The 27,931-nt window shown below is 38.9% G+C and overlaps 3 protein-coding genes across 3 annotated transcripts; 1 reads left to right on the top strand and 2 right to left on the bottom strand.

The window, feature by feature from the left end:
* Positions 1-92: 92 nt before the first annotated feature.
* LOC106176287 (uncharacterized) lies at positions 93-11,429 on the top strand. Its single transcript, XM_087005620.1, has 10 exons — positions 93-418; positions 5,136-5,303; positions 5,790-5,948; positions 6,308-6,423; positions 6,656-6,837; positions 7,111-7,270; positions 7,433-7,489; positions 7,818-9,477; positions 9,676-9,767; positions 10,088-11,429. Exons 1-10 carry the CDS (start codon positions 285-287, stop codon positions 10,255-10,257), a joined length of 2,898 nt encoding a protein of 965 aa, XP_086861746.1. The 5' UTR covers positions 93-284; the 3' UTR covers positions 10,258-11,429.
* Positions 11,192-12,854, bottom strand: LOC106176280 (complement C1s subcomponent). Its single transcript, XM_087005621.1, has 3 exons — positions 12,010-12,854; positions 11,566-11,757; positions 11,192-11,427 (listed from the first exon to the last, which is right to left on the bottom strand). The coding sequence occupies exons 1-3, from the start codon at positions 12,329-12,331 to the stop codon at positions 11,192-11,194; spliced, it is 750 nt and encodes a 249-aa protein (XP_086861747.1). The 5' UTR covers positions 12,332-12,854.
* Positions 12,780-27,931, bottom strand: LOC106176286 (uncharacterized). Its single transcript, XM_087004382.1, has 16 exons — positions 27,300-27,931; positions 25,680-26,909; positions 23,905-24,105; positions 23,286-23,480; positions 22,681-23,022; positions 21,833-22,177; positions 21,345-21,485; positions 20,652-20,867; positions 20,045-20,407; positions 19,521-19,856; positions 19,005-19,228; positions 18,574-18,697; positions 17,655-17,818; positions 17,182-17,356; positions 16,669-16,974; positions 12,780-16,489 (listed from the first exon to the last, which is right to left on the bottom strand). Exons 1-16 carry the CDS (start codon positions 27,370-27,372, stop codon positions 12,780-12,782), a joined length of 8,145 nt encoding a protein of 2,714 aa, XP_086860508.1. The 5' UTR covers positions 27,373-27,931.

Raw genomic sequence — 27,931 nt, 5'->3', positions numbered from 1 at the left:
CATAAAATAACACCCAAATTAACTGAACCGACGAGGGCAAATAAATCGGCAAAACCAAAGAAACTCTCCAGCAACTTACATCAGATTAAACGTCGATACTTCGAGCGTCATATTATACAGTTGCAAAGCGTTGCGGTGAGGACACGTCATTCGCATTAATTGACTTCTGGATAGTTATAAATGGCCTGTGGATCGTAAACTAGGGCAAGCGTTAATTGTTTCATTTCTGATACCAAACAACTGACAAGATTTGACTAGACGTTCCGGACACGAACACAGTGACCATGGGCGAAGAACCTGCGAAGGTAAAACGGAATAAATCAATGACTTGGCGTTCAGAACTCTTTCGGTTTAGTCAAAATACAACACTCCACGGATTAAAACAAGTTACAGCCGAAACGCCATTTCGAACCAGAAGGTAATTTTTTTCGACAACTTATTACATTAGTTGCATAAGCGTTCTTTGCACTGTAATTGACAGTCTCTGCTGAGTGACCTACTATGCGAAAGGTGAAGATTAGTAAACTCAATTTAATCGAACGTGGTTATACTTTATTTTAAAATGATTTTTCGATTCTTGGACATAAATCAGCAAATACTTCATATCTCTCTGTAAAGGTGATAACATTAGTGTACAAAAAATCTATACATGTAAAACCGACTTTCTCCGAATGGGAAATGAAGTTCAAATGTAATTTCATTAATTGAAATTAGTCACTCGAGCATATTTGAGCACTATCATGAATAGGTTATACTTACAACTGTTTGTATATGTCTATCCGCTGAATCTGTGAATCTCCATATATTTAACGGCATGATTCAAATCATGTCCTAAAATATGCTTTTAGAATTTGAGTTGGGGACAGATAGAAAAGAACGGGTAATGTTTTTAGTATTATTACCATTAATAATGTTTCGTTTTAAAAAACATTGGCATTAAAACGCAGTTTAGCATAGGCCCCGTGGTACACCTCCGTTTCGCAAGATTTCAAGCTGCATCTGCACACTGATGACATATGTATACATAGTGTAATTATCTTCTCTTATGGTTTTCATTAGTCAATGTTTTAACATTGTTTTATTACATGTTTTAACATTATAAAAATAATGCTTTACTTCTGCATAGCTGTTGTCAAAGACGTAATCTTAGACAGTCACCGCTAATAATTAAATCTAATACATATTTTGCCTTGTTCTCTTTTTCTTGTAGACCACAACTCTACATAGTGTTTTCCTCCGGCAAATTAAATCTAATACAGATATTGCCTATTGATAATCACTTTTTCTTTTAAATCCTTGCTTGAGGAACAAAAAATAGACGCCACCTATGTACTGCGAGGCCCAGGAAAACGTCAGATGGGATCAGAAATGTCATGGAAATGGAAAACGCATCTATCTCCCCTGTGCTACATTTGTTACCACTTGTTTCGAAACGATGGGAAATAGACTAATCAACAATGAAATTGCACTGGTTTAAAACCAAGTCCAGCTGGTCTGTGAAATTACACTCTTATGTTACCTAGTACGAATTTTATATTGATTTTTACATCGACTGAGCAATTCTATTCAAAATAAAGTTCGTTTCGGAGTCAATATATCCCCAAGTATACCTGGCCTTCTTCTTGAAAACTCAATTCGATGTTTCTAAGGTCTAGATGATCATAAGTACTGTTTTAATTGCATGATTGCGAGTTGGCGTTCCAATGCGGTTTGACGATGGTTGCACGGTACATGTAGCCTACCTGTACCAACTGCTCCCACATACAGTGTAACAGGAAAATACGTCGGAATAGCACCTGTGTAGTTTGTATGAAGGATGGATCTTTTACCAGGATGAGCACGCTTTGAAATAATTCGTACATGTATGATGTTGCATGGTGTATTCAAAATTTACAATACACTGATTCGGCTAGAGAGAAAAAAAGAAAAGTCCTTTGTTATTTCGTTAACGTTCAAATGTTAGTTAAAGACGTGTTTGATCATACTCACAAATCATACAAAGAGCACAGTTTTACTGCAACGCACAAATTAAGATCAAAACTCATCCCTTTTGTCTCAAGTTTCGATTTTTCCTCAAAATCTGCAATTGTTCTCTCGAGGCCGCGTACAGCAAGGGGGAGTCTTGCCTAAGCGGTTTAAAGCATTTGTTAACTAATCGATAATTTTAAGTGTACTCATGTTTAACACAGTCGCGTTAATTTCTACAGACTTAATTGACTAAACCGTAGCTAAATCTCAGTCTTAATAACTGCATGTTGAGTTAGACAGCATAGAAAATGACAGCTTGTTTGTTTATTCTTAAACACCATAACCCCACCCAACACCCCCAAAAGGTATACAGGAAATGCAAGTATCTCACACTTATTTCATTGTTATGTACGTGCATGGACGTAAACACCTGGCATACATAAATATCAAAATTTTAACAATTGCTCACTTGAAATATACTTATTATTGTGGAAACTTAAAAAATATCAATCATTTTTTCGGTAAACTTCGAATTTGCTTTGCTTCGGTCCCAATAAATCTGTGGCCACACTGTCTTACCCAGTCCAGGGTAAACCCGTGCCCTTTTCTTGATAAACAATATGTCGCAAATGGTGTAAGGCATAGGTACACCAGCACAGTTGGAATGTTTTTCGATTGAGCACTTCATCAATATATAATCAATTAAAACGATATCAAGTCAGTTATTTGGTTATAGTGATGTCATCAGCGTTAGTTTCTCAAATGTCAAAAATAAATTATATTTCTAATTAAAAAAAGCTCCAATCAGTTTAGCCTTTTTTAAAATTAATATGTGCAGTGAGCTTTTACGTACCCCCGGTACAAACAGTACTTACGGTATTTTAAAAGTTATTTCCCTTAATAATAGCCTTCCGTTACGTTAAAACGAATGACTCAATAACTAATTGTCGGTCGACACGCACAAAAACAGATTATAACCAATAACGCATCCGTAAAAAGGGAGTTGTGCATATAGGGCTTTTTGTGTAATTTTTCTCCTTTAAAGATACATGTATTATTGAAGCGCGTGCTCATTTCAACATGTTATGCAAGCACGGGGACGACAGCTCGCAGATACGTAAAACCCTTCTTATTTATTTTACATTTTCCCTCATCATTTTCATGACTTTCTCCAAAGAAAAAAAATTACGGTTATAGTAATGTTTTCATTGTTAGTTAATCCCAATGTCAATTTCGCAGTTCCATTCAATCAAATTAAATCATCAAGCGTATTTGAATTTAATATTCATCAACCTCTTCTTTATGTGTGAAATCTTAAATTTTGATTTATCAGTTTCTTAGATTTTATATTCATGCTTTTGATGCTACTAAACTATAAAAATTCTTTGGTTAAATGCAAAATATTTGACCCACTACCCAGAATCTTAAAATGTCGCCACATGTACATTTTGCTGCTCCCTTTCCGATGCCGTGGTGCTGGGCTCTGTCCTTAAATGGAGACTATGTCTGAAGGACAGCCGCCCTCATATCATGTTTCAATGCATTCCCCGGGGACACTGTGAACTAGATTTGTCCCCATGTTTTTCACAAAATAACCTTAGGGAGTTGGCGTAGAACAGCGCAGACAACAATAGAGCGCGATCAGGTACTAAGCCTATAAACCGTATTTCATTTTTGTTGTAAAAATGAAAAATTAGTATCATTTTGTTTAGCAAATATTGACCTGATACATCAATTATTCAGATCCACTTTTGCGTAGTGAATCAACCTTTAGCCCTGTAATAAATCATAGCTGTGCAAACAAACCAAAATCAAGCTAAAAAGGAATAAAACATTGAAAACAATTTATTGACTCTAGCAGTCCATCAGACTAATGGTGTCCCGCGCGACCTTTCCATTCCATGACAAACTACTCACGGATAACAATTCGACAATGAGATTCTACATTCAATAACAATTTAATCTGTAACAGGGGAATGACGTATTTCCACAGTGAAACGGCCAGTGTGCTTATTATCTCATTTCAGGAAGAGTCGTTCATTTATTAATATCCGATAAAAACCAAGGCCTAATATCTGCGCTGTGAGTTAATTAAAGATATAAAATCGGAAATGAAACCGTTAAGTTTAATGAAAATTAAATTTGGTGCGGTGCAGGTTGATGATCAACTTAACCCCTCCCCGTCTCTTTTCCGGTGTCACGTGTACGGTCCGTTCTGCGTGAACCATCCGTCCTGACCGATTGTACACGCAGCAGACGCGTGTATGAGCCGTTCTGTGAATGATCCGTTGTTATTTACCTGTACTGTTATATTCGGCTAGTTCATTTCCTACCACATTATACATTTACTATGATGGGGATTAAATTCATGTGTTAATTGATAATTTTGATAGAGAATCAGCGTCAAATTACAGCTCGACGCATGGATGAACCTACCGTGGACGGGCCGTCGTTATTCAGCTGCTGGCTACTATTTTAATATTGATTTTACTAGGCTAGTGTGTTGATATGGCCACCTGAGGGAAATCCCTGTAGAGGTGAACATCTTTAAGATATGAATATTTCTAAAGATTATGTTTGAATTTGCAGTATGTTCTCAACAGCGCATGTTCATTAAAGGCTAAGAATGTATTGATGACTCTATAGAGACGGACTGTACACGCCGGAAGTCTCTCAGATTTGCCTGCGCTTTGTGCGCATGAGCAGAACGGATGATTCACGCCCCGAGCGGTACACGCCACACCGGTATAGGCCTACCACGCCTTAGTCTCCATGTTCGTTACAAAAATAGGGCACCGAAGTCTCCTTTCCATGAGCGCGACAATACCAAGTTTATTGCAACGTTATTGCGCAACGTATCTACTTCCGGGGACAGCCTCACCATTTTATCTGCTTGTTTATTTTTATGATTTTTTAAAATCTACCGACACAGTCTTTTCCATTTACCCTGTTTGAGGTAATCCACAAGGAACCGAGAAAAAGGAAACACTTTCCCTGTTACACTGTGCTTCGATAACTTAACCCATAAACGAAGCAGAAAACTATTTAGACTCATTTCCACCCTACATTTGATACATTTATAGTACGTGACGATGGAGCACATATTGAAATGAGTGTGAATGACACAAGAACGTATCTGAACTGATGGACTGTTATTGATGTTCCAGGATTATTTGGATAGGTCTCGTCCTTGGAGGATTCAGCTTATTCATTTACCAAGTGGTGATGAGTCTTCTTCTCTTCCTGTCCTGTCCCGTGGCGGTCAACGTAAAAATTAATTACGTCAGCAATGTGACCTTTCCCGCGGTCACATTCTGTAACCAGAACGCTTTCAGGTAGAAAAATATGGTTGAGCCATGCGCATACTGTAATCCAAGCTGAATTAGTGGCCGGTTTCCTACTTAAACACTAGGGAACGAGGGGCGAAAATTGAACGTTAAAGTAGGAAACGGCCGGTAATTCAGCGTACAGAGCCAGCGCAAACTATGAGTTTAAAGCTGAGCTCATAGTTTGCGCTGGCCCTGTACGCAATTTAGCGTGCCCTTCTTTGTACAGTCTGTACTTTTTACTGACAAACGTGGGTTTAGAAAATTATCTACAGTGCAGTTAAATTAATAATGATAATTCCTAGCAGTTAATCATACCGGCGAAAAGTATACTATCTTTTTACAAGAAAATTGCAAAGTATCGCAAATACTTATTAAGTTTCATTTGGATGCAATTCCATAAGCATGGTGCGCTTTTTTATAACATAACAAAACCCCAAACCCCCTGCTATACGCATTTGTCTAATATAGGCCTACGTCTGTTACTAATTTCAGAGCGTCGCGTGCTGCCAAAAATGGTTGGTACGAGGCGCTTTTTGATATGTACGGTGCCAGTGACGATGAAAGAAAGAAGTCTTTGGCTGTCTTGGGGTCCCACTCCTTTATGGACCTTCTGAAGAGAACAGGACACGAGGAGGAAGACATGATTGTCAGGTACAGGTTCTGGGGCACCTTCCTTTACATGTAGCACGTACAATATCTGCCAGCTTTAATATCACGTGAATATTATTAACTTTATTTCACATCAGTTCTCAGAGATTTTTTTTTAAATATTCTAAAGAGCGCACGGACACGTCCATATATAATATGTTTGAAATACAAGCAGTGACCAGTGTTTTAACAGACGCGTCTTTTTGATCTAGAGTGTAATGATGATACCTGATCATATTTCTTCTTCTAATAAAATGATTTAACGTCTGCTTAAGAGATACCATGCATGTACCATCATTAAAATAGCATGGATAAACAGTTACATTTTATAATTGACTGTACACTTTATTTTTTCTCTTTAGTTGTCGTTGGGGTGGCAAAGATTGTGCTGAGGGTTCGTTAACTAAAACATTCACTGACCAAGGCGTTTGCTTTACGTTTAATGCAGATTTGCACCCAAGGATTGTCACGCAGACAGGTAAAGTACAGATAATCTTAGAGAGTCATCAGTTAAGTTTATGAGAAGTTTAAATGCCCAATTTCACCATCACATTTTATAAATCCTTACTTCTGCCGAAATGCTAAAAGAAAGTGAGAAATAGTGAATGTACATCAGGTCTGCAACTGAAATTAAAGTAGGTTTCTGCGATTGCCTCTTTAAAATAAATTGTAAATTTTGGGTTGATTTACATCTTATTTACCACATTCAGGAGCCGAGCACGGGTTACGTTTAACACTGAACGTGGAACAGTATGAATATATGTCCGGGCCAACTGATGCTGCCGGTGTCAAAATACTACTCCACGACAGCTCTGACGTACCACTGGTTAAAGACTTGGGTCTGGCCATACCTCCCGGTTCGCATGCATTTTTAGGCTTGTTTATGCTTAAGGTAACGGTTAAAAGACAAATACTCTAGTGATTCCTATTTTATATGTCCCAAATAAAGGGGGCTTATAGTAATTTCAACCCTTCCCAGTGCAAAATGAGTGCTGAAATAGGATGAAGCGGTGCACCTACGAAAATTTTTACTGCCCGCATAACAAAGTGATTCCGATGGCATTAATGAACATCTGATGAATGGACAGATTGCAGTTTGTTTCATTAGTTTCAACCGACTGCCACCATTATCAAAGTTTTGAATTCTCTTATATCTTGATTGCAGGTCAAAAACCTTCCACCTCCTTATGGGCAGTGTGACGACAGCATACCGCTGAATTATTTTGACCATTATACAAGTCACACGTGTTCTGTCGACCGCAAACTCCGCGCTATGACGGACGTATGTGGTTGTATTGACATATCTATGGAGTTCTCACCGCCAGGTAGTGTTTACCAGTCGTTTGCCGCTGTAATTCTCTGAATCCGAGTAGCACCAATTTCAATATTAGCACATGCACACACAAGATCGATCGTCTGTCTGTCATACCTTAGCGGTATTGCACGTACATTACTAAGTGGCCTAATTGATTGTCTGTCTTTTTCAGTAAAACTCCCGATATGCAACTTAACCCAGTACATCTCTTGTGTCGTGCCGTTACTAGGTACGTAACTGATGGGGACCGGAACCGTGGATGATTAAAACCTGATTGTGTGCGGATTTTCCGACTCATTAAATTTAGCTGTGTCATTCTTCGCTATATCTCTGACAGCCACATTGCATCTAGTTGGACGAGGTCAATTTTCTGACCAAAGGCAATGTTGATTACTCCCTTTTTAACGGAAATAGAGTTTCATTGCCGCATATGCTTATAGATCTACATATCTCCAGTTTCTACAGTATCTGTCTAAATTTATAAATTCATTTGTGTATGTTCCATTTAATCACATATTGTTCAACAATCATATATTTATCTGTCCATTTCACTTCAGAAACCTACCGCCGCGACACAATGGAATCCCCTTGCCCTGTCCCATGTGACGAGCACATCTATGACCCATCTGTATCATACGCATCCATTTCGAATTTCCAAGTGGAAACTTTACTGAACGACAGAGAGGTGACAAAACTACAACGTCGCTATATAGCCGCGCGTGACATATTTCAAAAAAAGAACCAGAATACTTTTAGGGCGGACAGTGAAACCATTTTAAAAGTAAGCGGAGCAGCAGATGCGATACAGACAATGTTGGAACAAATGTCCAAGATTTTACAACATTTGCGCCATGAGATAGGTCAACTGCTAGCCACCATTGCTCCGCGCGTCAACTTTCAAGATGTCGCATTACATAAACTTTGGTATTCTATTCATAACGGGTTTGTGCGAGGTTGGGAGGTAATGGAAGAACGGACTTTTAGTCACGTGACGTCAGGATATCAGGAAACATTGGGCGCTTTCGAAGATTCAGCCATCAGGTCAACTACAGCAACCCCGGAGCAGGAAAAATGCTGTTTACGAACCGTTTTGTTCGAAATTATAGACATGGATCTCCTAAAAAAACAATATTTGGCACTAAGGGCCTTAGATAATATAACTGCAGTACACGCCAGTTACACTAATGGAACACCAATTGTAAATTATATTGTGACTTTGCCAGACGAGCGTTACGATGACACTTTCAACAACCCCGAAATGCTTCAATACCATCCTTATAAACAGGAATACTTGATGTATCTATCGTCTGCTACACAAAGTTATATTGACAGCATCATTGCTCTAAGAAATTTGTCGAAAAATGTACTGGATAACAGGTATTTTAATAGGACCAGATTCGAGGAATGCAAAGTTCAGATTGCAAGAAATGCAAGAGCATTTAACTACCGCAAATATCTTCTACATGATAGACTTGTTAAAAGGTCGGAAGACATTGTGAACGAAAAACGCGAAAGGTTTAATAACAGTGTCACAAATTTAATCAAAGTTCGTGACTCATTGTATTTCCTTTTAAAAATTGTGAATAATAGTCTTGAATCGAAGGCACTGGTTAGCTGGGCAGACGTATATTCTCTGGTGAGATATGCAAAAGACTATATTTCCAACAAGTCGCTTACCAAGACGAATTTAGCCAGTACATTTTTAAATGAGTCACATGTTACCAGTTTCCAGGAATTAAGAAAAGCTTTGAATGGACTGCACTCCAGGTCACGTGACATAACAGACAGCTTAGAAGTTTTTAGAAAAAATTACATTGCCGTTTGGAAAACGATGCTGGAAGAAGGGTCATTGAAGAAGTTCTACCAGAAACTTAACAGTGACGTAATGTTGGTTAGTAGTCACAATGTTACCAGCAGCGAGAAACGAAAAATTCTTGAGCATATAGCACATCTTCTCAACACTTCTCCAGAACGCGTCAACGCTCTGTCGCGAAATCATTCCGTCCTTCTGAGCCGTTTAAACGGAGACTTTTCAGATATAAGTTTAAACGAAACATGTAGCAGACTGAACAGAATATTTAAGAACCTGCAAAGCCAGTCGGATTTGTCTGGCGTTATGGGAACTACAGATAAACAGTTTCTGGACGCTTTTGTTGTATTGAAGAATCAACTTGAAGAATATCTCAAGGGGAATGGGATAGATGCAGCTTTCTTCAGGTCTGAACCATTTTAGTTAGTATTTCACAGATTGGAACTCATTTTTATGAGCAAAGATTTTGTAAAATAATATAAGAAGACGTATTTCTATCGTACACGTAACAATATTAATTTTCAAATTGTCAAATTACCGTTTAAGTAATTGTCACCATATTATGTTAACCTACAATAAAACGCTTTTAATACATCGATTTCCAGGGAAAACTTCTTGCAGTTTGATGTTTTCCTCAAAGAACTCCAGATTGAAGAGATCGAACAACAAAAGGCATATGACATAAACAAGCTATGGAGTACGTGTTGATATTAAAGCCAGATACCTCGGATATGATTTTTACGTAAAAAGCATTTGCCTTTAGTCAATGAAAACATTAAACAATTAGTAGTACGACTTATTCTTTTGCTTATTTTCTATGCAGCATGATGATAAAGTTCACATGTTCAGAAAATGAAAAAGAATGTTCGTAAGATAACTTATTATTTCTAGTGTAAAGGTCTAAAAGTGTAGGTTGTTCATGAAGACTTAGAGCTTTACTTTACGTGCTAGTTATCTTTTGACCAATCAAAGTTTTTTTATCAAACTTGTTTATCATTTTGTTATTTTCATTTTAAGGTGACATTGGTGGATCCCTTGGATTATTTGTTGGGGCCAGCTTTTTGACACTTTTTGAAATAGCAGACATGTTACTGCACACGGCACTGAGACGAAAACTGGTCATAAAACCAAAAACACCGGCAGTACCTAATGGGATTGTAACTGGCCGCTTGCAAACAATGATTTGAGAAACGCAAAGAACAATTTAAAAGAGCAGACATTGTATAAAAGTCGCTTTTGTATACCGCTTTGTCAAACAACATGGATTTGAGATCAACAATCTTTCAATTTATTTATCTTCCATTCTTTCTTTTAAAATTTAGTGAATATCCATTATAAATTGTTAATTTACCAAAGATGAATTCTACGAGATACTGACAATTTTTTCAATATTGTTTTGATAAGTTGAATGTTTTTTTCACTATTTTATATAAATATATATATTCTTGTAAAAAATCAAATTCCTGGCAATGATTCAGAATCTTAGAATCGATACAAAAGCTTAACGGATGAAAGCAACGTTATATACCGGTGTAACGTGACAGAGTCCCCCATGATAGAGTCCGCTTCCCTTTCAATTGTACAGGTAGGCCTTGCCCTAAATTTTTACCTACTTAGGTCAGGCTAACCTTTACCATTTTAACTAAATAGAGGACGGACTTTCTGTTACACGGACCCTCAATCTCGTTACACCGGATTTAGATATTGGTTCTATAAAACAACAACGTAACACTTGTAAGAACAGTTGCCCATTTAGAACGCATTGTAACAAGTATCAGGAAATTGGTCATACGCCACGATCAACAAAAACATTATATTATCAAGGTTTGCACAACCAATAAGAAATGTTCTGTCAAAAAGCATATACTGTAATAACGTCTCAAAGTACTGAGTACATGGCAAAGAGAGGCAAATATACATAGAAAAATATTCCTTTTCTTTTGATATATACGGCGAGAAATGAGTGTTCTCCTCATTCTCGCCAAATAAATAAATTCCACGATATACTGGACATTTCTATGGAATTAGTTCTCCTTAATAATCACCTTCAAAACACTTTATCAAAGTCCGTTAACATCTTTCTACAACCCATCTTATTTTCCAGTGATTTACAACGAAATATTAAATCAGTTCCATGGGCTGCCTGTGAGCTTTTTTCCTCTGGATTCTAAACCCTAAATTTCTTTTCATAAGCCTAAGGTGCTTCCCAAGGGTGCTGATATCCAGGGCCAAAATACAACCCAGTAGCCCGCACACAACGCTCAGGCCCACTGCTCCAATGCCAATTGCACCAGTAGCTTCCTTAGGTTCTGGATTGTGTTTCCGCTTCCGGGGCACTGGTGCCACTACAGCTTGTTCTGCAAAAATAAATTTTATATTATTAAATGTCTCAGTTATGTTAAAAATATGATTCGGTCATTTTTTTCATCAATAAATCGCCCCTCTTACTATCACTCTGTGTAAAAAGCGAAACAGATCTTTTCTCATTTACTTACCTAAACAACCTGAAATAACTTTGCTCCACTTTCCGTTGTCTGCACAAAACATCGACCTAGATTCACTCCCATCTGCATAGGTTCTGTTCTCAGTGCAGTTGTAGGCTACGACAGTACCATAGGGCATAGGTCCCGTTGTGCTGGCATTGTTGACAGTCAAAGTGACATTTGGCGGTGACGGACATCGAACAACTACAACAACAATAATAAAATAATTTGAAATAAACGCAACGTTAATAAGCGTACCCTACCATCAGTCTTTCTCTCATGTTTTTTTTATTAATTAAAAAGTAACTGATAACTTTGTACTAAAGAAATAAGATGTGTGCGTTCGTGTGTCACGCTGTGATAGTTCAGCTTCTCTTTTTAGTAAACTTTGAATCTACGAAAATAAACAAGAGTGCGCAAGCGTATGCGTACAAGAAAACGCGCACACATATTTACCTTCACATTCATGTAGTGTGCTGTAGCTAAAATCACCACTTTCAGTGCAGTTGATTGCAGCTTTCTTGCTACCGTTTGGATAAGAATACCCAACTACGCAAGTGACTTCAATCTCATCTCCATACACGTATTCGGTTCTGTTTGGTGACAAGACGGCGTTTTCCTTAGAAATGGACCCACACGATATAGGGACACATGTAACGGACGGTGTCTGCCACTCAGTGTTGAAACACCAGACATTCTTTCTAGTTGACCCAGACTGAAAAATGTGACCGGTAACACACGAGAATTGTACTAAGGTACCCGCTGGGACCACGGCCATATTGATGTCTGGTTCGGCATTTGTTACCGATATATCCGCCTTTGAACACCCTGTAACACGAGAATTTAAGTGAAGAAATATCACATGAAAATGACTAATGAAAGATAACGACTGCACCCCTCTGCATATATAAATACATTAAGCAGACTACATAGGCAAAAAGGACTGTCCAATGACAATAGTGCCAACCCATCGATCCGTTTATACAATTATCAATAAAGTTTTTTTTTTCTTTAGATAATATGAATGATATCCTTTATATCATTTATAGAAATAAACCTCAACACACAGAATAACCCTAGAGATATGCAAATGCTTAAAACATATGACTGGGATAAAACATTACTCTGTTCTTCTGGATATCAGAAAATAAACATAAAATGACGGAAAAGTCTACCATTTTAGTTCTTACTTCTACAACAAATGTTCTGTTACAGTTTTGTAAGGATTACATACCTCTCAAGGGTTCTCTTGTCGTGCTTTTTGTCACCGTTGTTGTTGTTGTTGTTGTTGTTGTTGTTGGGCGTTTAGAGGAAGCAGAATTCGTGGAAGTAATTATAGTTCCTGTTGTAGTAGGATTTGTTATCGTGTTCTTTACATGAGAAGATGATGTAGAAGTTTCCAAAGTACTGAACTGTGTGCCTGTCATGATGTCAGATGTGGTTGTTGCAGTGGACAAGTTCGGTTGTGTTGATGGGGAAATGGCTGTACTGACAGCCGTCATCTTCGGGGTTTCTGTTGATGGTGCTTCTTGTGTGGAAGGAAATGAAGATAAGGCCAAACTTGACATTGTTGACGAAGCTCTCTTTGAAATGAACATCATTGGTGTCACTGACTGAGTTTTAGTCCTTGTATTTTTTACATGAGTCGAAGCTGTAGTAGTTTCCAAAGAACTAGATGCGGTGGCTGTTACGATATCAGATATAAGTGTTGCAGTAACCGTCATTTTCGTTGAGGTTTGCAAAGAGGACACGACCGGTTCTGTTGATTGGGAAACGGATATAGACCTACTGACAGACGTCATCTCCGGGGTGTCTGTTGCTAGTGCTTCTCGGGCTGAAGAATAGGAGGCTAACGACAAACTTGACAATACTGACGAATCTATGTTTGAAGTTGACGTGACTGCTCCCACTGATGTTTTAAGGACAGTTTTAGTCCTCGTGTTTTTTATACGAGTCGAAGCTGTGGTAGTTTTCAAAGAACTAGATTCGGTATCTGTCATGATGTCAGGTGTGGTATTTGCAGTGACCGTCGTTTTCAATGATGTTTGCAAAGAGGACAAATTTGGTTCTATTGTTGGGGAAATGGCTATACCGACAGGTGTCATCTCTGGGCTATCTGTTGCTGGTGCTTCTTGCGTGGAAGAAAATGTAGATAACGCCAAACTTTTCGTTGAGGTTTGCAAAGAGGAGAAGTTTGGTTCTGTTGTTGATGAAATGGCTGTATTGGCAGATGTGATCACCAAAGGCTCTGTTGTTGGTGCTTCTCGGGTTGGAGAAAATGAAGCTAAACTTGGCATTGAGGGCGAATCTCTGTTAGAAATTGTCATCACTGGTGTCATTGACGTTGCAGAAACAGTTTTAGTCCCCGTGTTCTTTATGTGAGCCGATGCGGTGATAGTATCCAATGAACTAGAATAGGTGCCTGTTGTAATTTCAGATATGAGCATTGCAGAGACTGTCGTTTCCTCTGAGATTTGCAGGGAAAGCAAGTAGGGTGTATTGACAGACGATATTTCCGATGCCTTTGTAGCTAAAGACAAACTTGGCATTATTGACGATTCTGTGATTAAAATGGGCATTTCTGTTGCCACTGACGTTTTAGAAACAGTATTAGTATAAGAAATGCCCCCACTCAGTGTTGGTGACTCTGAACTCGTTTTTGTTGGCGCGTCTCCGGTAGAAATAGACACATGCGATGAATGTAATTCTTCTTGCGTAGAAAATAATTCGTTTAGAGGTGTTGAAGTAACTGGCATAGAGGAGAGTGATGCTGACGAAGGCATGGTAACAAAAAGAGACTGGTCTCGTGAAGATCTCGTAATTTCGAGAACTGAAGACACCAGCATCGGATGAAAAGAAACACTTTGAAAATCGGAAAGACTTTCAACTGTGGAAAAATGTGTCATGTTCGAGAAAGGTTCTCTTGTAGATGGTGATCTATTGACCATACTTGAAGTGTAAGTGCCGGGAATTTCAAATGAAGAAACTAATACTGGAAACGATGCAGATATTGTGGAAATGTCGGACACACTCTGAGATGGCATGCCTGAAACTTTATAGGTGCTGTATCTTGTCGACAGTGGATCATTTAGCACAGCCGATGTGTAAGTGTTAATGGACCTTTCCAACGAAAAAGGGAAGACCTGAAGAAAATCGGACGTTCTGGAAACATCAGACACGATCTCTGATGCTGATGAAAACATGGAGAGGTCAGAGATTTGGCTTGTCGGCGAAGGCATATTTAAAATACTTGAAGTGTAAGAATCAGAGCTTTCTGGAGTAAAGGAAAAATGAAGAAAATCATATATCGGGGAAAGATCAGACACGCTTTGCCACCATGAAATACTTGAAGCGCTAATTGTGCTTTCTCTTGTTGATGGCGTTACAGATACAAAACTTAGAGTATAAGAACTGATACTTTCTAACAAAGACACTGGAGAGAGTTCGGAGACGTCTCCCGATGATGAAATACTTGAAGCACTGATGATGCTTTCTCTTGTTGATGGCGATACAGATACATAACCTAGAGTATAAGAAATGATACTTTCTAACAAGGACATTGGAGAAAGACTGGAAACGTTTTCCGATGATGAAATACTTGAAGCACTCATGGTGCTTTCCATTGTTGATGGCGATACAGATACGTCACTTACAGTATAGGAACTGATACTATCTAACAAAGACGTTGAAGAAAGACTGGACACGTTTTCCGATGACGACAATAAAGCAGCACTTCCTAGCAAAGAAGAAAAAAGCTTGGGGTAAGAAGACATTGACGGCATATCAGACACGCTTCCTGAAGACGCCACGCTTGAAACGTCAGAGAAAAATCCACTTGTTGGTGGCGACACAAAACTAATGTCTGGCGACACAAAACCAATGTCTGTGGAGAAATAACTGAAACTTTCTATAGATGAAGAGAAATCATGGACAGCCGCAAATATTGTGGGAGAATAAGACTCGCTTACTGAAGAAGACACACTTGGAATATTCGTCACTGTTTCCTCTTGTGTAGGACGAAAAAGGCTTGGAAACGTAGTCAAAGCTGTGGGGGGCGATATGCTCTCTGATGACGCCATATTCATCAAGTCTGAGAATTGTCCTCGAGTTATATGTAATGCCTCACTCACACTGGAGTTATTAGACTGACTGCTTTGTACATATGTACTCGCCATGTCAGACACTTCTTCTGGTTGAAGCGTATCCAAAGATGTGGATAAATTTGAAATAAAAATAGAATCAATCGACGTTGAAATGAAGTCTGTCTCTAAGTCACTTGATGGTGGGGACGTGCCATCAAAAGATATAGTCGATATCACTTCAGATAGGTCTGTTGCATTATTTTCATTGCTTGGGATTAAGACCGACGCTGATGGGAATAACAGGGTTTGTTCCGCTGATTGCGAATACTCCTGTGACACATTAAACAGCACCGAGTCTACCAAAGATGAATACGAGATAGTTGTTGCACTATCAGTATATTCCATTCCAGTCAGTGACACCGACGTTACTACCATGCTCGTCTCAGAATGGTTGTAGTTAACCGTTTCTGAGTCAACTAAACTACTTTTTAAAACACATGTTACATTTTCCATGTCCCAGGTACCGTTGTATCCACACGTAATGGTGTATTCGGTTTGGCCACTCAAAGATGAATACCCAGGCACACAGAAAACATCAAGTTGCTCATTCCAAAGATAATATGATCTATTTGAAATTGGGATAAGAAAAGAATCGTTCGTGCTATTTGGCGCAGGGCATGGGACTGGGCAATTTTGTGAGTAAGCCAAAGTCTCCTCTGTGGAATTGCCTTCGCAGTCTGACCCTCCGAAATGTGGACTTGGATCTGTGCATGTTCTAGTCCTGCTGATGACCCCTGACCCGCACGTGACTGGCATATGTGACCATGACGACCAGGCAGACCACGAACCATTGACTGAAATATTAAGTATGATACAAACTAGGATCCACGCAATGGTAACCTAATATTCAATATTCGTTACAAAAGTCTTGACACAGCCTAAAAGTGAATGGCATTTACGTTTTATATTTAATTAGAAGCATTATCGAAGACTGCCTCATCTATATTTTCATCGTGCTTTTTCAGTTTCTTACCTGTACAATCAATTTCATATTGCAAAAGGTGAACATCTGTGAGATCTACTGTCTTGCCGTTTTGGTACGAGCGAACCCCATTGTAGCAGCTGCCATTATGTATATCATAGTATAATGTCCAGCAGTACGCATTCGCGTCACATGACAGTTGACAGGCTTGTATACCACTGAGGCACTCGGATGAAAAATTTTCACAGGTTGCATTCCAATCGCTCCCGGTAAATAACAAGGTGACGTTCTTACCATACAAGGACGTGACGTTGGCTGTATTACGCCATGCGGGCACTCCGTGAATGCTATTACAAACTGAAAGGAATGTAACAATGACAAGTACAGAAAAAAACGCAATCACACTAACAAACAAATACCATTCAAAAGGACCATTCTTTTTCCTTCAATATTTCTCAGATACATTCATTTAAGACTGGGAAACCTTTATGCAGAAGGGAAGGGTCAAGATTTACAAACTGTGACTTTATATAAGTAAAACTTCAAGTATTTCATTGATCTTACCAGCTTCATATCCCAATATAAAGTAGTCCGTGTAGGAAGCCTGGTCGTAGTGAATAAGTAGCTGATGTCCAGTCGTTTGCAGTGATTGCTCACTTTCTCCACTGCCGCACAGGAACAATAATACATTGGAGTTGACACTGGAGCCGTCGTACAGAGTCAGGTTGGTAGCGTCCATCTAAAACAGTGAATAATCTGTTATTATGCGCTCAACACTCATTGTCGAATGTGTGTGTCTTTGAGTGTGTGTGTGTGTGGGGGGGGTTGTTCATCATTATTAGCTGCAACTGCTCAGGTACTAACCCCTTGAGCATTTGCTTCTATATTATTCAATTTCTTCTCAGTAAAACTGACTTGTTTTGCAATACGTGAATTTCCACAGGATAAACGTTTTAATAAAGTGTGAGATCAAACCTGTGAGACGTCATGCGAGCACTTAGTAACTGTTACAAAATATAAATAAACTACATCCCTACCTTGACAAAGATTTCCACATTCAAAACATACTGACGTGGAACTTGTAGCAGCCACCAGCATTGCACATCGTAATCAGAATTGGTTACTGCGGGTCTCCGCGGACTTCGAATTTGGCCCCACTTGTGTTCTATCACATCAGGGTGAGATGCACCACCCGTGCACACTTTAAAATAAAGAAATATATCACATGCATGGTAAGACGTAAATATATCAAAGTAACAAGTAGATAATCTGATCACTTATTAGTGACACGTGTGTACTCTTCTCACTCGGTACATATCAATAACAGGGCTCTGATGAATAGACACCGTGGCTCATCCATAGCGAGGTCAGGAAAACTGCACGTATGTGGGGAGGGACAAAATACATCGGTGGTGTTGTGGTATTTACCGGTGGTTTGTGGGGAAAAGTGTAGGACTGGGGGAGGGGGGGGGGGGGGTGAGCGGAGGACGGTGGTAAATCCGTAGATATCGTGTTGATACAGCGGTAATCCTCGTTTTCGCGCTTGGTTTTTACGCTTCAATTAGAAAATATTTACAAAACCCGTTCGCACTCAAGAAATTTCATGCAAGCTTAGTTAGTTACCATCAACTTATGAACCCTTTATATCAAATTGAAAAAAGATAAACATTGCTGAAATTAGGTACTTTTATATTCAACCTTTATATCTGCAAAACAGGGAAGAGAGTGAAAACTCTCGTCTTTCATATTTCAGAAACCATATCTTTCTTTTCAGTTAATTTTCATTACGTTATCATAATTTATTAGCCTTACCGCATAATTATCCTTACTTTCCCTGTGTCGAGTATCCCGGTGGCTCTCTTTGCCACAAAAGTTTTCAAGCAATTATTAAATAGAGCAAAAATGTCTCTCTATTCCTGTAGTATTATAAATAACTATATATGTGTATAAACGTACCGTCGCCAGCTTCGAAGTAGCACAGGACTCGTGGGGGGCGACATCGTATAGACCCTTGCCAGTATCTTCCCTCTATCGTGCACTCTTCTAGAGTGGTATGATAATCTGGATTGCATTCATCGACCTGAAAGGAGTTATGAATCTAACAAAGTAGGGTATAAATTGTTAGTGTAAAATTACACGCATTTTTCTCAATAAAAACTGTTTACTTTTGAAATTAAAAAAGAAAGTTTTTGAAGTTGCTACCTCGCCCCCCCCCCCCCCCCAAAAAAAAATGTACATTAAAACTGTCCAAACAGCGGATCAATTTGAAAGTATTTTAAATGTTGGGTCCTGCTATTTTCTTTTCTTTTCTTTACTTTTTTATTTATTTATTTATTTATTTATTTATTTATGTGGAGACAGTTATAAAAAAACAACGTTACACCTACGGTTAACCACATGTCCCAACGTGAATTGGAATCTATACACCCTGCGTCGCCGTAGGTATATCTAACACCGTAATCAAAGCCCATCTGTCTACAAAATACTGTGCTCTCTGTTGTCGCAAAATATCTCTCTGATATTGGTTTCCAAAGGCCGTTCACGCCGACCATAACTTTGCCGCTGAACATGGTGCCTTCTTCCAGTCGATAGTGGATGCTATCTTGCGGATCTGAAAAGTCAGATACAAATCGTACTGCACGGACACAAGATCTAACACCATCTTTCTCAATTTTCATACAGCAAAATATGGCGAAACGAAAAGATGACGCACACGCCCTCCACGGTATGAAAATCATTAGTTAATTCATTGAATTACACTGTGTGAAATAAACCTTATTTTACCAGAAATGTAAGTGATGACCTAATTAGTCCCAGGGAAGCATACATATACGTTAAACAAGTTTACTTTAGTTTTTCTTTTGAATAATCAATACCAGTACGCTACAGTTACCACTACAAACCTATTGTCTCTAAACACAAAACAGCCGCTCTTCTCAACCAAGAACCCGAGTAACAGTTCTCATCATTGACAACATATGGGCAGTCTGTTAGAGAGCTCTCGCTGCCACTGCAGTTAAGTTGGGATATCCACGCTGGGCCTCGAAGGTAATCTATGTTAGAATGATGATAAACAGATCTTCCCGATTTATACCCATTAGCTCTGCAAATTATACTGGCCTCCGTATCGTCAAACCCATCCGTGCATACGAATCCATTCGAACCCTGGTGCTCTACTACTAAAGTCCCCAAACTATTCGAAAAGAAAGAGAACACTGCCGCGAATCTTACGGTAAGACCTATAAAATAATAAGTATAAAATAAATTGTATATAGGCCTATATGATTATATGGTCATATGTAATTTAGTACTTTGCCAGTAGTGTGTTATATATCCAAAGATTTTCCATTTTTCATATCACATACATGCTAAATCGTAGAAAATGGTCAGAAGCGATGCAAATAAACTTCCATTAAAACTAACTCACCTTCCCAAGTATCGAAGCAACTGACTGACACGTCCCACAAATGATTTGCATAATGACAGGTACCCGAGTGTGCGCATGCCTCGAGAGAGGTCTCATTTCCGTCACACTGCACCCCTTCGTACCACTGTACTAACGATGGATCCCAAGATTTCCAGCTTCTGTACACAGGTCTTGGGAACCCAATACCGGTTCTGTAGCCGAGGCGTGAGCACACCACGGCTGCTGCTGCGTCTGACCACCCTGTTCTGCCTACGGTCCCCCATACACCATGGTATTTGACCTGAACCACGCCGTCTGACCCTCCAAATACTTCAGAATGTGCGCCATCTATCCACTCCATTGTTTGTAATCTGTATTCAGCCCCTGAAATGTTAATATACATACATGCAGCTCCGTTTATATTCAATGACGACTGCAAGAGCCTTTCCACGGTCAATAACTCTCGTAATCACATAAATTCTCTCTTAAAAGAGAAAGTTAGCCTATGCATATGCTTCACAAAGTTCTTTTAGTAAAAATCAATCGTCTTAACTTTTTCAACATTTTGACATTTGTGAGACTGATAAAACCAGATTAAATAAATTTATGCACAAACAGATAAATTTACCGTGACTAGTTGCATTTGTGCTGTTGTAACAGACAACTCCTGCGATTTCAGACGACGAACATGTTCGGTACGTAGATCCTCTACCAGTCCATTTCAGACCAGAGCATTCCAATAGTGTTAGCTCATTCCCTGTACAGTTTACCTCAGTCAAGCCAAAATCAGGCAAAATGTTTTCAAACCCAGAATAACATATCGGAATGCCTCCTCCAATGTAGCCTGAACGAAGAGAAAAAAAGTTGTTTTAGCTAGTATGAACGCACAGGAAATGATGAAATAATAGCAATATGCTCATTTGTATGTTGTCTGGACAGTGTTTTATAGTCTTCCGCATTAAAGATCGTTGTCAAATTAACATAGAAAAACTTTGAATGACTCTTGGTCACAGACAGAACTTGCAAGGCGTCTCCTCTTTCCCAAGCCAGATCTTAAAAACGAAACAACGTCTCATTTAAAAGCACTGATGTCGTGTTTTTTTTTCCATTATTTTTTTTATGTCTCTCTAAATAGCTCATTTAGAACTACGTTATTCAGTTAGATATGGTACCAAACATCGTATCCAAGTGCAGTTGGGTCGGGCACTGATTCGTGAGCACAAAAACTACTTTTCTCGGGGAAAACTAGATCTGCCCAGCGTAACCCGTATACAGAACCTTTAATCAAAGGTGCAAGGTAAGGAGTGTTATTGCAACTTGCCTTTCATTTTGCAAGCCACTGTGGCGTCCTCTATCGTCCAATCTGTATCGCAGACTGTGCCGGCTATTCCGCCGTAGTCGAATATGACATCTCCTGCTCCATCAAAACCGTAATCATTCATTAACTCTATTGTGAGGTGGCCTGCAGTTAAAAATAAAGGAATTGTCTGTCATTGGTCTTATAAAAATATAAAAGAAGTGTTTCTTGAATCCATAATGTTTTTAAAATATAAACGGTTTATAGAAGGTTTTCTGTGCATAATCATTTTCACCTAGGTACATATACGATGCCAGATAAAAATGTTAATCTAGTAGTGAATCAGCTTACAGTTAAGGAAGAAGCTATAAGTGTTTCAAATAAATTATGTCTGGGGAAAATAAATAAAAAAGTGTTTTGGCATTGCGAAATTTGTCGGATTCGTGGAACAAACCAGGAAAGCAACCCGTAATAAAAAAGAACATATTCGCATTGATGAAAAGTGTAGTAACCTGCGATTGCATTGTTTACGATGGTGTTGTTATCGTAGCACAGAACTCCCGCCGTATCGAAGGAATAACGGCAAGTGTCTCCGGTTGTAACATTACAGTTGGCAAGGTTCGTTTCGTTGCCCCCACATTGAAATGCCATGTCTTCATCCGAATGTGGCCAACGTGAGATGCTATCTCCGTGGTAGCCAAGGGCAGAACAACAGTAAGCTTCACCGGCGGAAAAACCTTTCTGGCGACAGAGAACCCCGGCTTCTGCATCTGTCCAGGTGCTGTCACAAACCGTCTGCCACTCCCATGTGGACGACACGGCGTGTACATAGCCGTAGCTACCGTAGCTTATCATCACTGAAACATGCCGTAAACCTTGTTACGCTTAATACTTCATTGGCAATTTTACTGAGAATATGTGAGAGCATGACTTACGTAAAACAATTGAATATATAGCATTTGCCGTTGAATCTTTGAAATATAGCTCAACTACACAGGCCCGTGGCCAAGGGGAGGGGGAGGGGGGAGGAGGTTTCGAAAGAACCGCCCTTTTGATCTGGGTTGACTCAAAGGGAAACAAAGGGACCACAGATAAAATAAATATGCTGGCTACAGACCTGTTACATACCTAGTGGTCTTTGAAATATTTATGGCTATAAATCTAACAAAAGTAAAAGTGAAAAAGCCGGTTGTGTTAAAAACGGCATAAATTTAACGACATGCTTACATTCGTATTTTTGTCTCTCAAACACTAGCCATTACAGAATACTTAATGTAATAACTTTTTTGTAAATTTTCAAATGAAAATACCTTCTAAAAATATAGACTGGAAAGGCTTATCTATGGTAAAGGTTACCTACCCCGTGACCTATCAAAGCACGTCACGTATAGGTGATGTGAGACATCACATTGTCTATTTGTAAATCCCCAGTTTCTGCAGTCTTCAAACGTGGCCTCGTCTCCTTCACAAATCGGGTTTGTCAGCCAACAAAAAGACGGCGGTGAGCCTACAGAGATATCATTGTACCCGCTATAGTACTCTCCGCCGATGAAGCCGAGCGAGCGACAGGTGGCGCTTGCGATTTTGGACCGTAAATGTTTATCACTGTTCAAATACATTCTACTCACGGCTCCCCAACTGTTATCTAGGTAAACCAGTAGGCGGCCGTGTGAAGGACCCGGATCCAGACCGTACGTCACATCTGAATGATAATAAATATCTGTATTATTCATAATTAATTACTGAATCTGCAAACCATTGCAAAGCGGGCGCGACATATTCCTACGCCTTTATAATTATAATTCAAACACTGCAAAACGTAGTGTATCATCAGCTAAAAGTTACTTCCAAGAGATCAACTAAATTCCTCCCTGATCGTTTTTCGAAAGTGACAGTAAATTGCAACGCAACGAATCTGTAACATTAATATACTAAAATAAATGACAATCTCTTAATTTTCCTTACTTTCCCTGCACCTAGGCAGAGCTTCACTCCATACTGCTCCTGTACCATTTATAAATTCGCAGCGAATAATAACCTCTTCGAGGTAGTTACTGAATACGTATCCCTTCTTGCATGTTATTTTTACAGTCGTTCCAAGGGAAGTGTTTGTGGTATTACGATTTGATCGTCCATGGTCTATTACCGGGCATTCAGCAACTAAAATTAGAAAATGATACGTTAACGAATGAATGAATGAATGAATGAATTAATTAATTCATTAAAAGAATACTCATTAATTAAAAATCAGTAAGTGATCGAATGAATAAACTACCAAATCGTTGTGGGAAAGAAAGACAAAAATGAAGAAAACGAAGTTGGTTAGCAGTTCTGATAAATGAACAAAAAAAAATCTCTCGTTAAATAAACATCAAGCTAAAAAAAAAACTAGAGATGACACAAACAGGTTATTTTAATTATTTCAAGTGTGCTATAGGACTCATATTTCTGATGGGGTCAGAAAATTTCTAAGAAAGTCTTAAATGGATGAGACGAAATACATGTATACAAATGCATGGTTTATATCCCAAACGTATCCACTCAAGGATGCATTAAATAAATCCCATACAATACAAAAACTTACTTTCACAACTTGGCTGTGTCGTGTTCCAAGTCCCATGCGTTTCATTGTACATAGTACATTCATTAGTGCCAGTGATATCCCCATTGTCTAGGACATACGGCGGGTCGCACGTGTACTCCACCGTGTTACCGACGGCCACAACTCCCGAGTCAGGGGTCATCCTCATGTAAGGACGATATTCCAAAGTGCAGTTAACATTCCCTAGAAAACAATACAAAGCCTGCCTTTCAGAAGTCACTGGAAACTCACTCCTAGATAATATGCCTGTGTCGTGCACAGTTAATGGATAATGTAGAGGTGATTTTTTTTTTTTTTTTTTTTTTGCTGTGGTGTCTGTAATACATCATTTATTTACAGTTACGAGGTAACCTGTACCTTGGATAGGGAACGTTGGTATGGAAGCCTCAATCTCTATGTGATTTCATGCCAAGAACAGGCCAAAGTGTGGAAACCTTTCTCAATTCCGTATTTATGAAATTATATTTAGTGAACATTGTATCATTTAATTTGCTTTGTTACCTGGATAGCCTCATTTCTGAAGAAAGTAACCCGACAGATATCGAAATGTTGGAGGTAAGCAATTTCAATATTAAACAGTTGCTTGAAGAAAAAATTAGCCTACTTTATCCTAAATTTGCCTTACACCCCATTTCCATAGATTAGATCGACCTACTTTAGATCGACCTAACTCCCTGGGGGTTCACGCTAAATAGCTATCAGCCGGGCGGACACGAAAGTTAATTACCCCCTTACAGCTTGTAGTAGGCGGGACGGACATTTAAGTCGGATTATCTGAAAGTAATCTAGTGAGACTCCCCGCGGGGATAGATCGATCTAAAAATTATGGGAATAGAGCCTTAGTCTTGAATACTTGTTCATCATTCTCGATGAAGGTATGCCTGCATACCTAAATCTGATAAGTAGAAACACTCACCTGTTAACATTGCACAACAAATAGTAAATCATTTGAGCCCACTGTGGCGCGCATATTGCTTATTCGTTATTTAGACAAACTTACCACACTGCCATCTTTGTGCTTTAGTAGGAAGTTTCCCAACAGTTCATTGGCAGACAAAAATGCTAGCATCTGCTAGGAATGGCTAATCAGTTAAGAACTTAACAAACCTGACAGTGTAAAATGCGCAAAAAATGATGCTACAAGCATATACCCAGCAGGCAAACGACATTGATTCTACGTTGATTCAACGTTGATCCACCAAAATTAACGTTGATTCAACGGTGAATCAATGTCGTTTGTCTGCTGGGTAGTTATTTAGAAAGCCAAGACATACATGTACGTACTTAAACATGGACTAAAGTCGCCGTCCCACACGACATAATTAGACCCGACTCCCGAACATCCCAAAACTCTGCTGTTTTCCCCGCCAGCCATAGTATAGCCATTGGAACATTGGTACGTGACAGACATACCAATGCTTAGTATACTCCAATCTGCAAAATATAACCGGATCGAATGTTTGGAGTCCCGTTGAACTTTCAATAATATCCATAGAGTTTTTCGATTTACACTGCGCTCGTAATTATTTCTACAGTAGGAATTCCACAAAACTACTTAAATAATTGTTATAAAAACTATATAGTATACCATCAAGACAGCCTGTATAATCCACTTAAAAACTGAGAATAAATAATATTTTACAAAGGCGTAGTTTGCACTTAAAAAAAAACAGTTCTGGTCTAGATTTCTGTATGGGATAAGCCTACTACATATTATTTTTATGAATTATATCCTTTCAGTAGCGCTTCGTACTTACCATGTGCAGTCGCCATTAAATTATTGGGAGTGGCATTTCCATCAAACAAAATATCAGTTGAACTAATGGTGTTGTGAAAATTAGTAACGCCACTAGCGTTTCCCATATCATTAAAAGCGGTCCTATTATTGTCAGAGAATATAGTTGCAATACTTGAATTGCTGGTATTCATTGACATTTGAAAAGTAGAATAGTGATTAGTCCCCAATGTACTGTTTCCACTTTCCGAAATGATTATGTCTGTTGTAGAAGGTTCCAGTGTAAATAGCATGTTTTGAAAGGAGCTCTCTTGGAGCTGGCTATGTGTGGAAACCTCCAAACCACTCAGACCAGTCTCTAAAGTGTTTTCTCCTAAAAGGTCGGTTCGGTCAAGTGTCTGTCTGACAGCATCTGCTCCTACATCAAGAGAGCCTGAATTGGCATACGATGAGGAATGTACCGTCTCATTTTCGATTGCAATTGAGTCGGGAACAGAAGAAACAACAGTGTCATTTAGTGTCAAAGTGAAGTAACTTGCACTTATATTTGGAGTGGTTGATACAGTTTCATTGACTAGAATAGTTTCTAGTGCACTGTCACTGTACTTTGTTTCGGAAGAAAAAATTGAAGTGATGCCACTTGGTGATATAATACCTAAAGTTGAATCACTTGAGCTTGTTGCAGTAGAAAATCGGAATATACTCCCATTGGCCGACACAGTTTCAAGAACTGCACGGCTTTCAGTAAAATTGATAGAAAATGGTATAACAGCCGTATTGAGTGACATCGTATCATCTGTGGTTTCGCTTGAAATCCAATCGATTGAAAGTGGCAACAGAGTTTCACTGAGTGGGGAAGTAAGCTCAGTAAGGCCGAGAATTGTCGTAGAAATCGAAGATTGGATGAATGAAGAATAAACATTGCTCTCAAAAGTGAATTGTGATTCCAGTGGTTGATCACTATATGATGAAATATTAGTTGCCTCTGGCATGCCGGAAATTGTTGAAATCGCGGATGGTGCCCCATCAAATGTCTCTGGCTCATGTGTAGTGGCATTGAAGTACAGTGTTGACGTGATGGAAGAAATCTGGGCGAGGTCGCTGTTCCTCGTCGTAGAAATTGATAGCACATTAGTCGATGAAGTATTTAATGGTGCAAGATTCCCTGCACTGCTCGAGTCCATGGCACTGCTTAAAAGAAGTAGTCCCTCGTTTAGGTATGCGTTTGTCAGAGATGGAACGGTGCAAAAATCTGAAAAATGGGAATTTATTGCTGTACTTTAATTAAAATGCCTTTCCAAATATGTTGTGTTTACACCAACTTAGTGTAAGTGTTATCAATGTTAACGTGGAAGAGAAGGACAGCGTTGTCTTGGAGAGGCGGGAGAACTTAGGGGCATGCTTTACACTCTAAAGTTCAGAAAATAAATATATGTATATATGGCGATAAACAACTGATACCTTTGCAGGGTAAGATAATTGGCAGTAAATATAATCAAGACAATTTTATCAAAGAAGAGAATCTCATACATTTATCTATATGTACGCTCTGCGCTGGTATTCAAAGCAGTTACGAAGCTTCACTCAATTTCAAGCATTTGGAATAGGCCTGTCTTAATGTATAATTATCTACCAATATTACCTTCATATGTTATTCGAGTTCTTATTTCCACGTCTGAATTCGTCACAGTCGTATCTTGGGTCGATGGAAACATGGTGACAAAGGTTCCGTTATCCTCAATATTTGTTGAATTATCAACAGCTATGTTTGTACGTGTTTCGGGAGTTGAATGAAATGAAGGAGCTATACTTGTTTCCGATTGGATAAAGATAGTCTGATCTGCTGTTAATAATGATCCTTGTGTGTCTGCAGTCGACGTGAAGATTGCTGGAAAGCTGCTGTTAAACAAAACAGACGAAGGTACATCTGAATGAACAGATTCGTGTGCAGTTTCGACAATTTGCTCTTCTTGTGTACTGACATCCGTGTTTGATATCAGTACATTTGTTTCTTGGGTCGCTGTGGAAATTGTTTGAAAGTTGCTGTTTAATGACAGAAGCACAGGTTCATCTGAATGAACGGAGTCGTGTACAGTTACAGCAATTGGCTCTTGTCTACTGACATCTGCAGTTGATACCAATACATTAGTTTTTTGGGTCGCCGTGGAAATTGCTTGAAAGTTGTTGTTTACTGACAAAAGAAAAGCTCCATCTGAATAAATAGAGTCATGTACAGTTACAGCAATTTGCTCTTGTTGTGTACTCACACCCGTA

The sequence above is a fragment of the Lingula anatina genome, chromosome 2 (genome assembly GCF_051362555.1).
Source record: "Lingula anatina isolate TDL-2025a chromosome 2, LinAna3.0, whole genome shotgun sequence".
Taxonomy (NCBI): domain Eukaryota; kingdom Metazoa; phylum Brachiopoda; class Lingulata; order Lingulida; family Lingulidae; genus Lingula; species Lingula anatina.
The sequence above is the reverse complement of the archived record's forward strand: the minus strand, read 5'-3'. Positions and strand labels throughout refer to the sequence as shown.

Coding starts and splice junctions, on each gene's coding strand:
- LOC106176286 (XM_087004382.1), bottom strand. CDS start 27,372: ATGTTTCCATCGACCCAAGATACGACTGTGACGAATTCAGACGTGGAA. Junction 18,698..19,004: donor GTTGGGACATGTGGTTAACC/GTAGGTGTAACG, acceptor AACTCCTTTCAG/GTCGATGAATGCAATCCAGA. Junction 16,975..17,181: donor TATATTGGGATATGAAGCTG/GTAAGATCAATG, acceptor CATTCCTTTCAG/TTTGTAATAGCATTCACGGA.
- LOC106176287 (XM_087005620.1), top strand. CDS start 285: ATGGGCGAAGAACCTGCGAAGGTAAAACGGAATAAATCAATGACTTGG. Junction 419..5,135: donor ACGCCATTTCGAACCAGAAG/GTAATTTTTTTC, acceptor TTGATGTTCCAG/GATTATTTGGATAGGTCTCG. Junction 5,949..6,307: donor GAGGAAGACATGATTGTCAG/GTACAGGTTCTG, acceptor TTTTCTCTTTAG/TTGTCGTTGGGGTGGCAAAG.
- LOC106176280 (XM_087005621.1), bottom strand. CDS start 12,331: ATGGCCGTGGTCCCAGCGGGTACCTTAGTACAATTCTCGTGTGTTACC. Junction 11,758..12,009: donor CACACTACATGAATGTGAAG/GTAAATATGTGT, acceptor TTGTTGTTGTAG/TTGTTCGATGTCCGTCACCG. Junction 11,428..11,565: donor AGTTATTTCAGGTTGTTTAG/GTAAGTAAATGA, acceptor TTATTTTTGCAG/AACAAGCTGTAGTGGCACCA.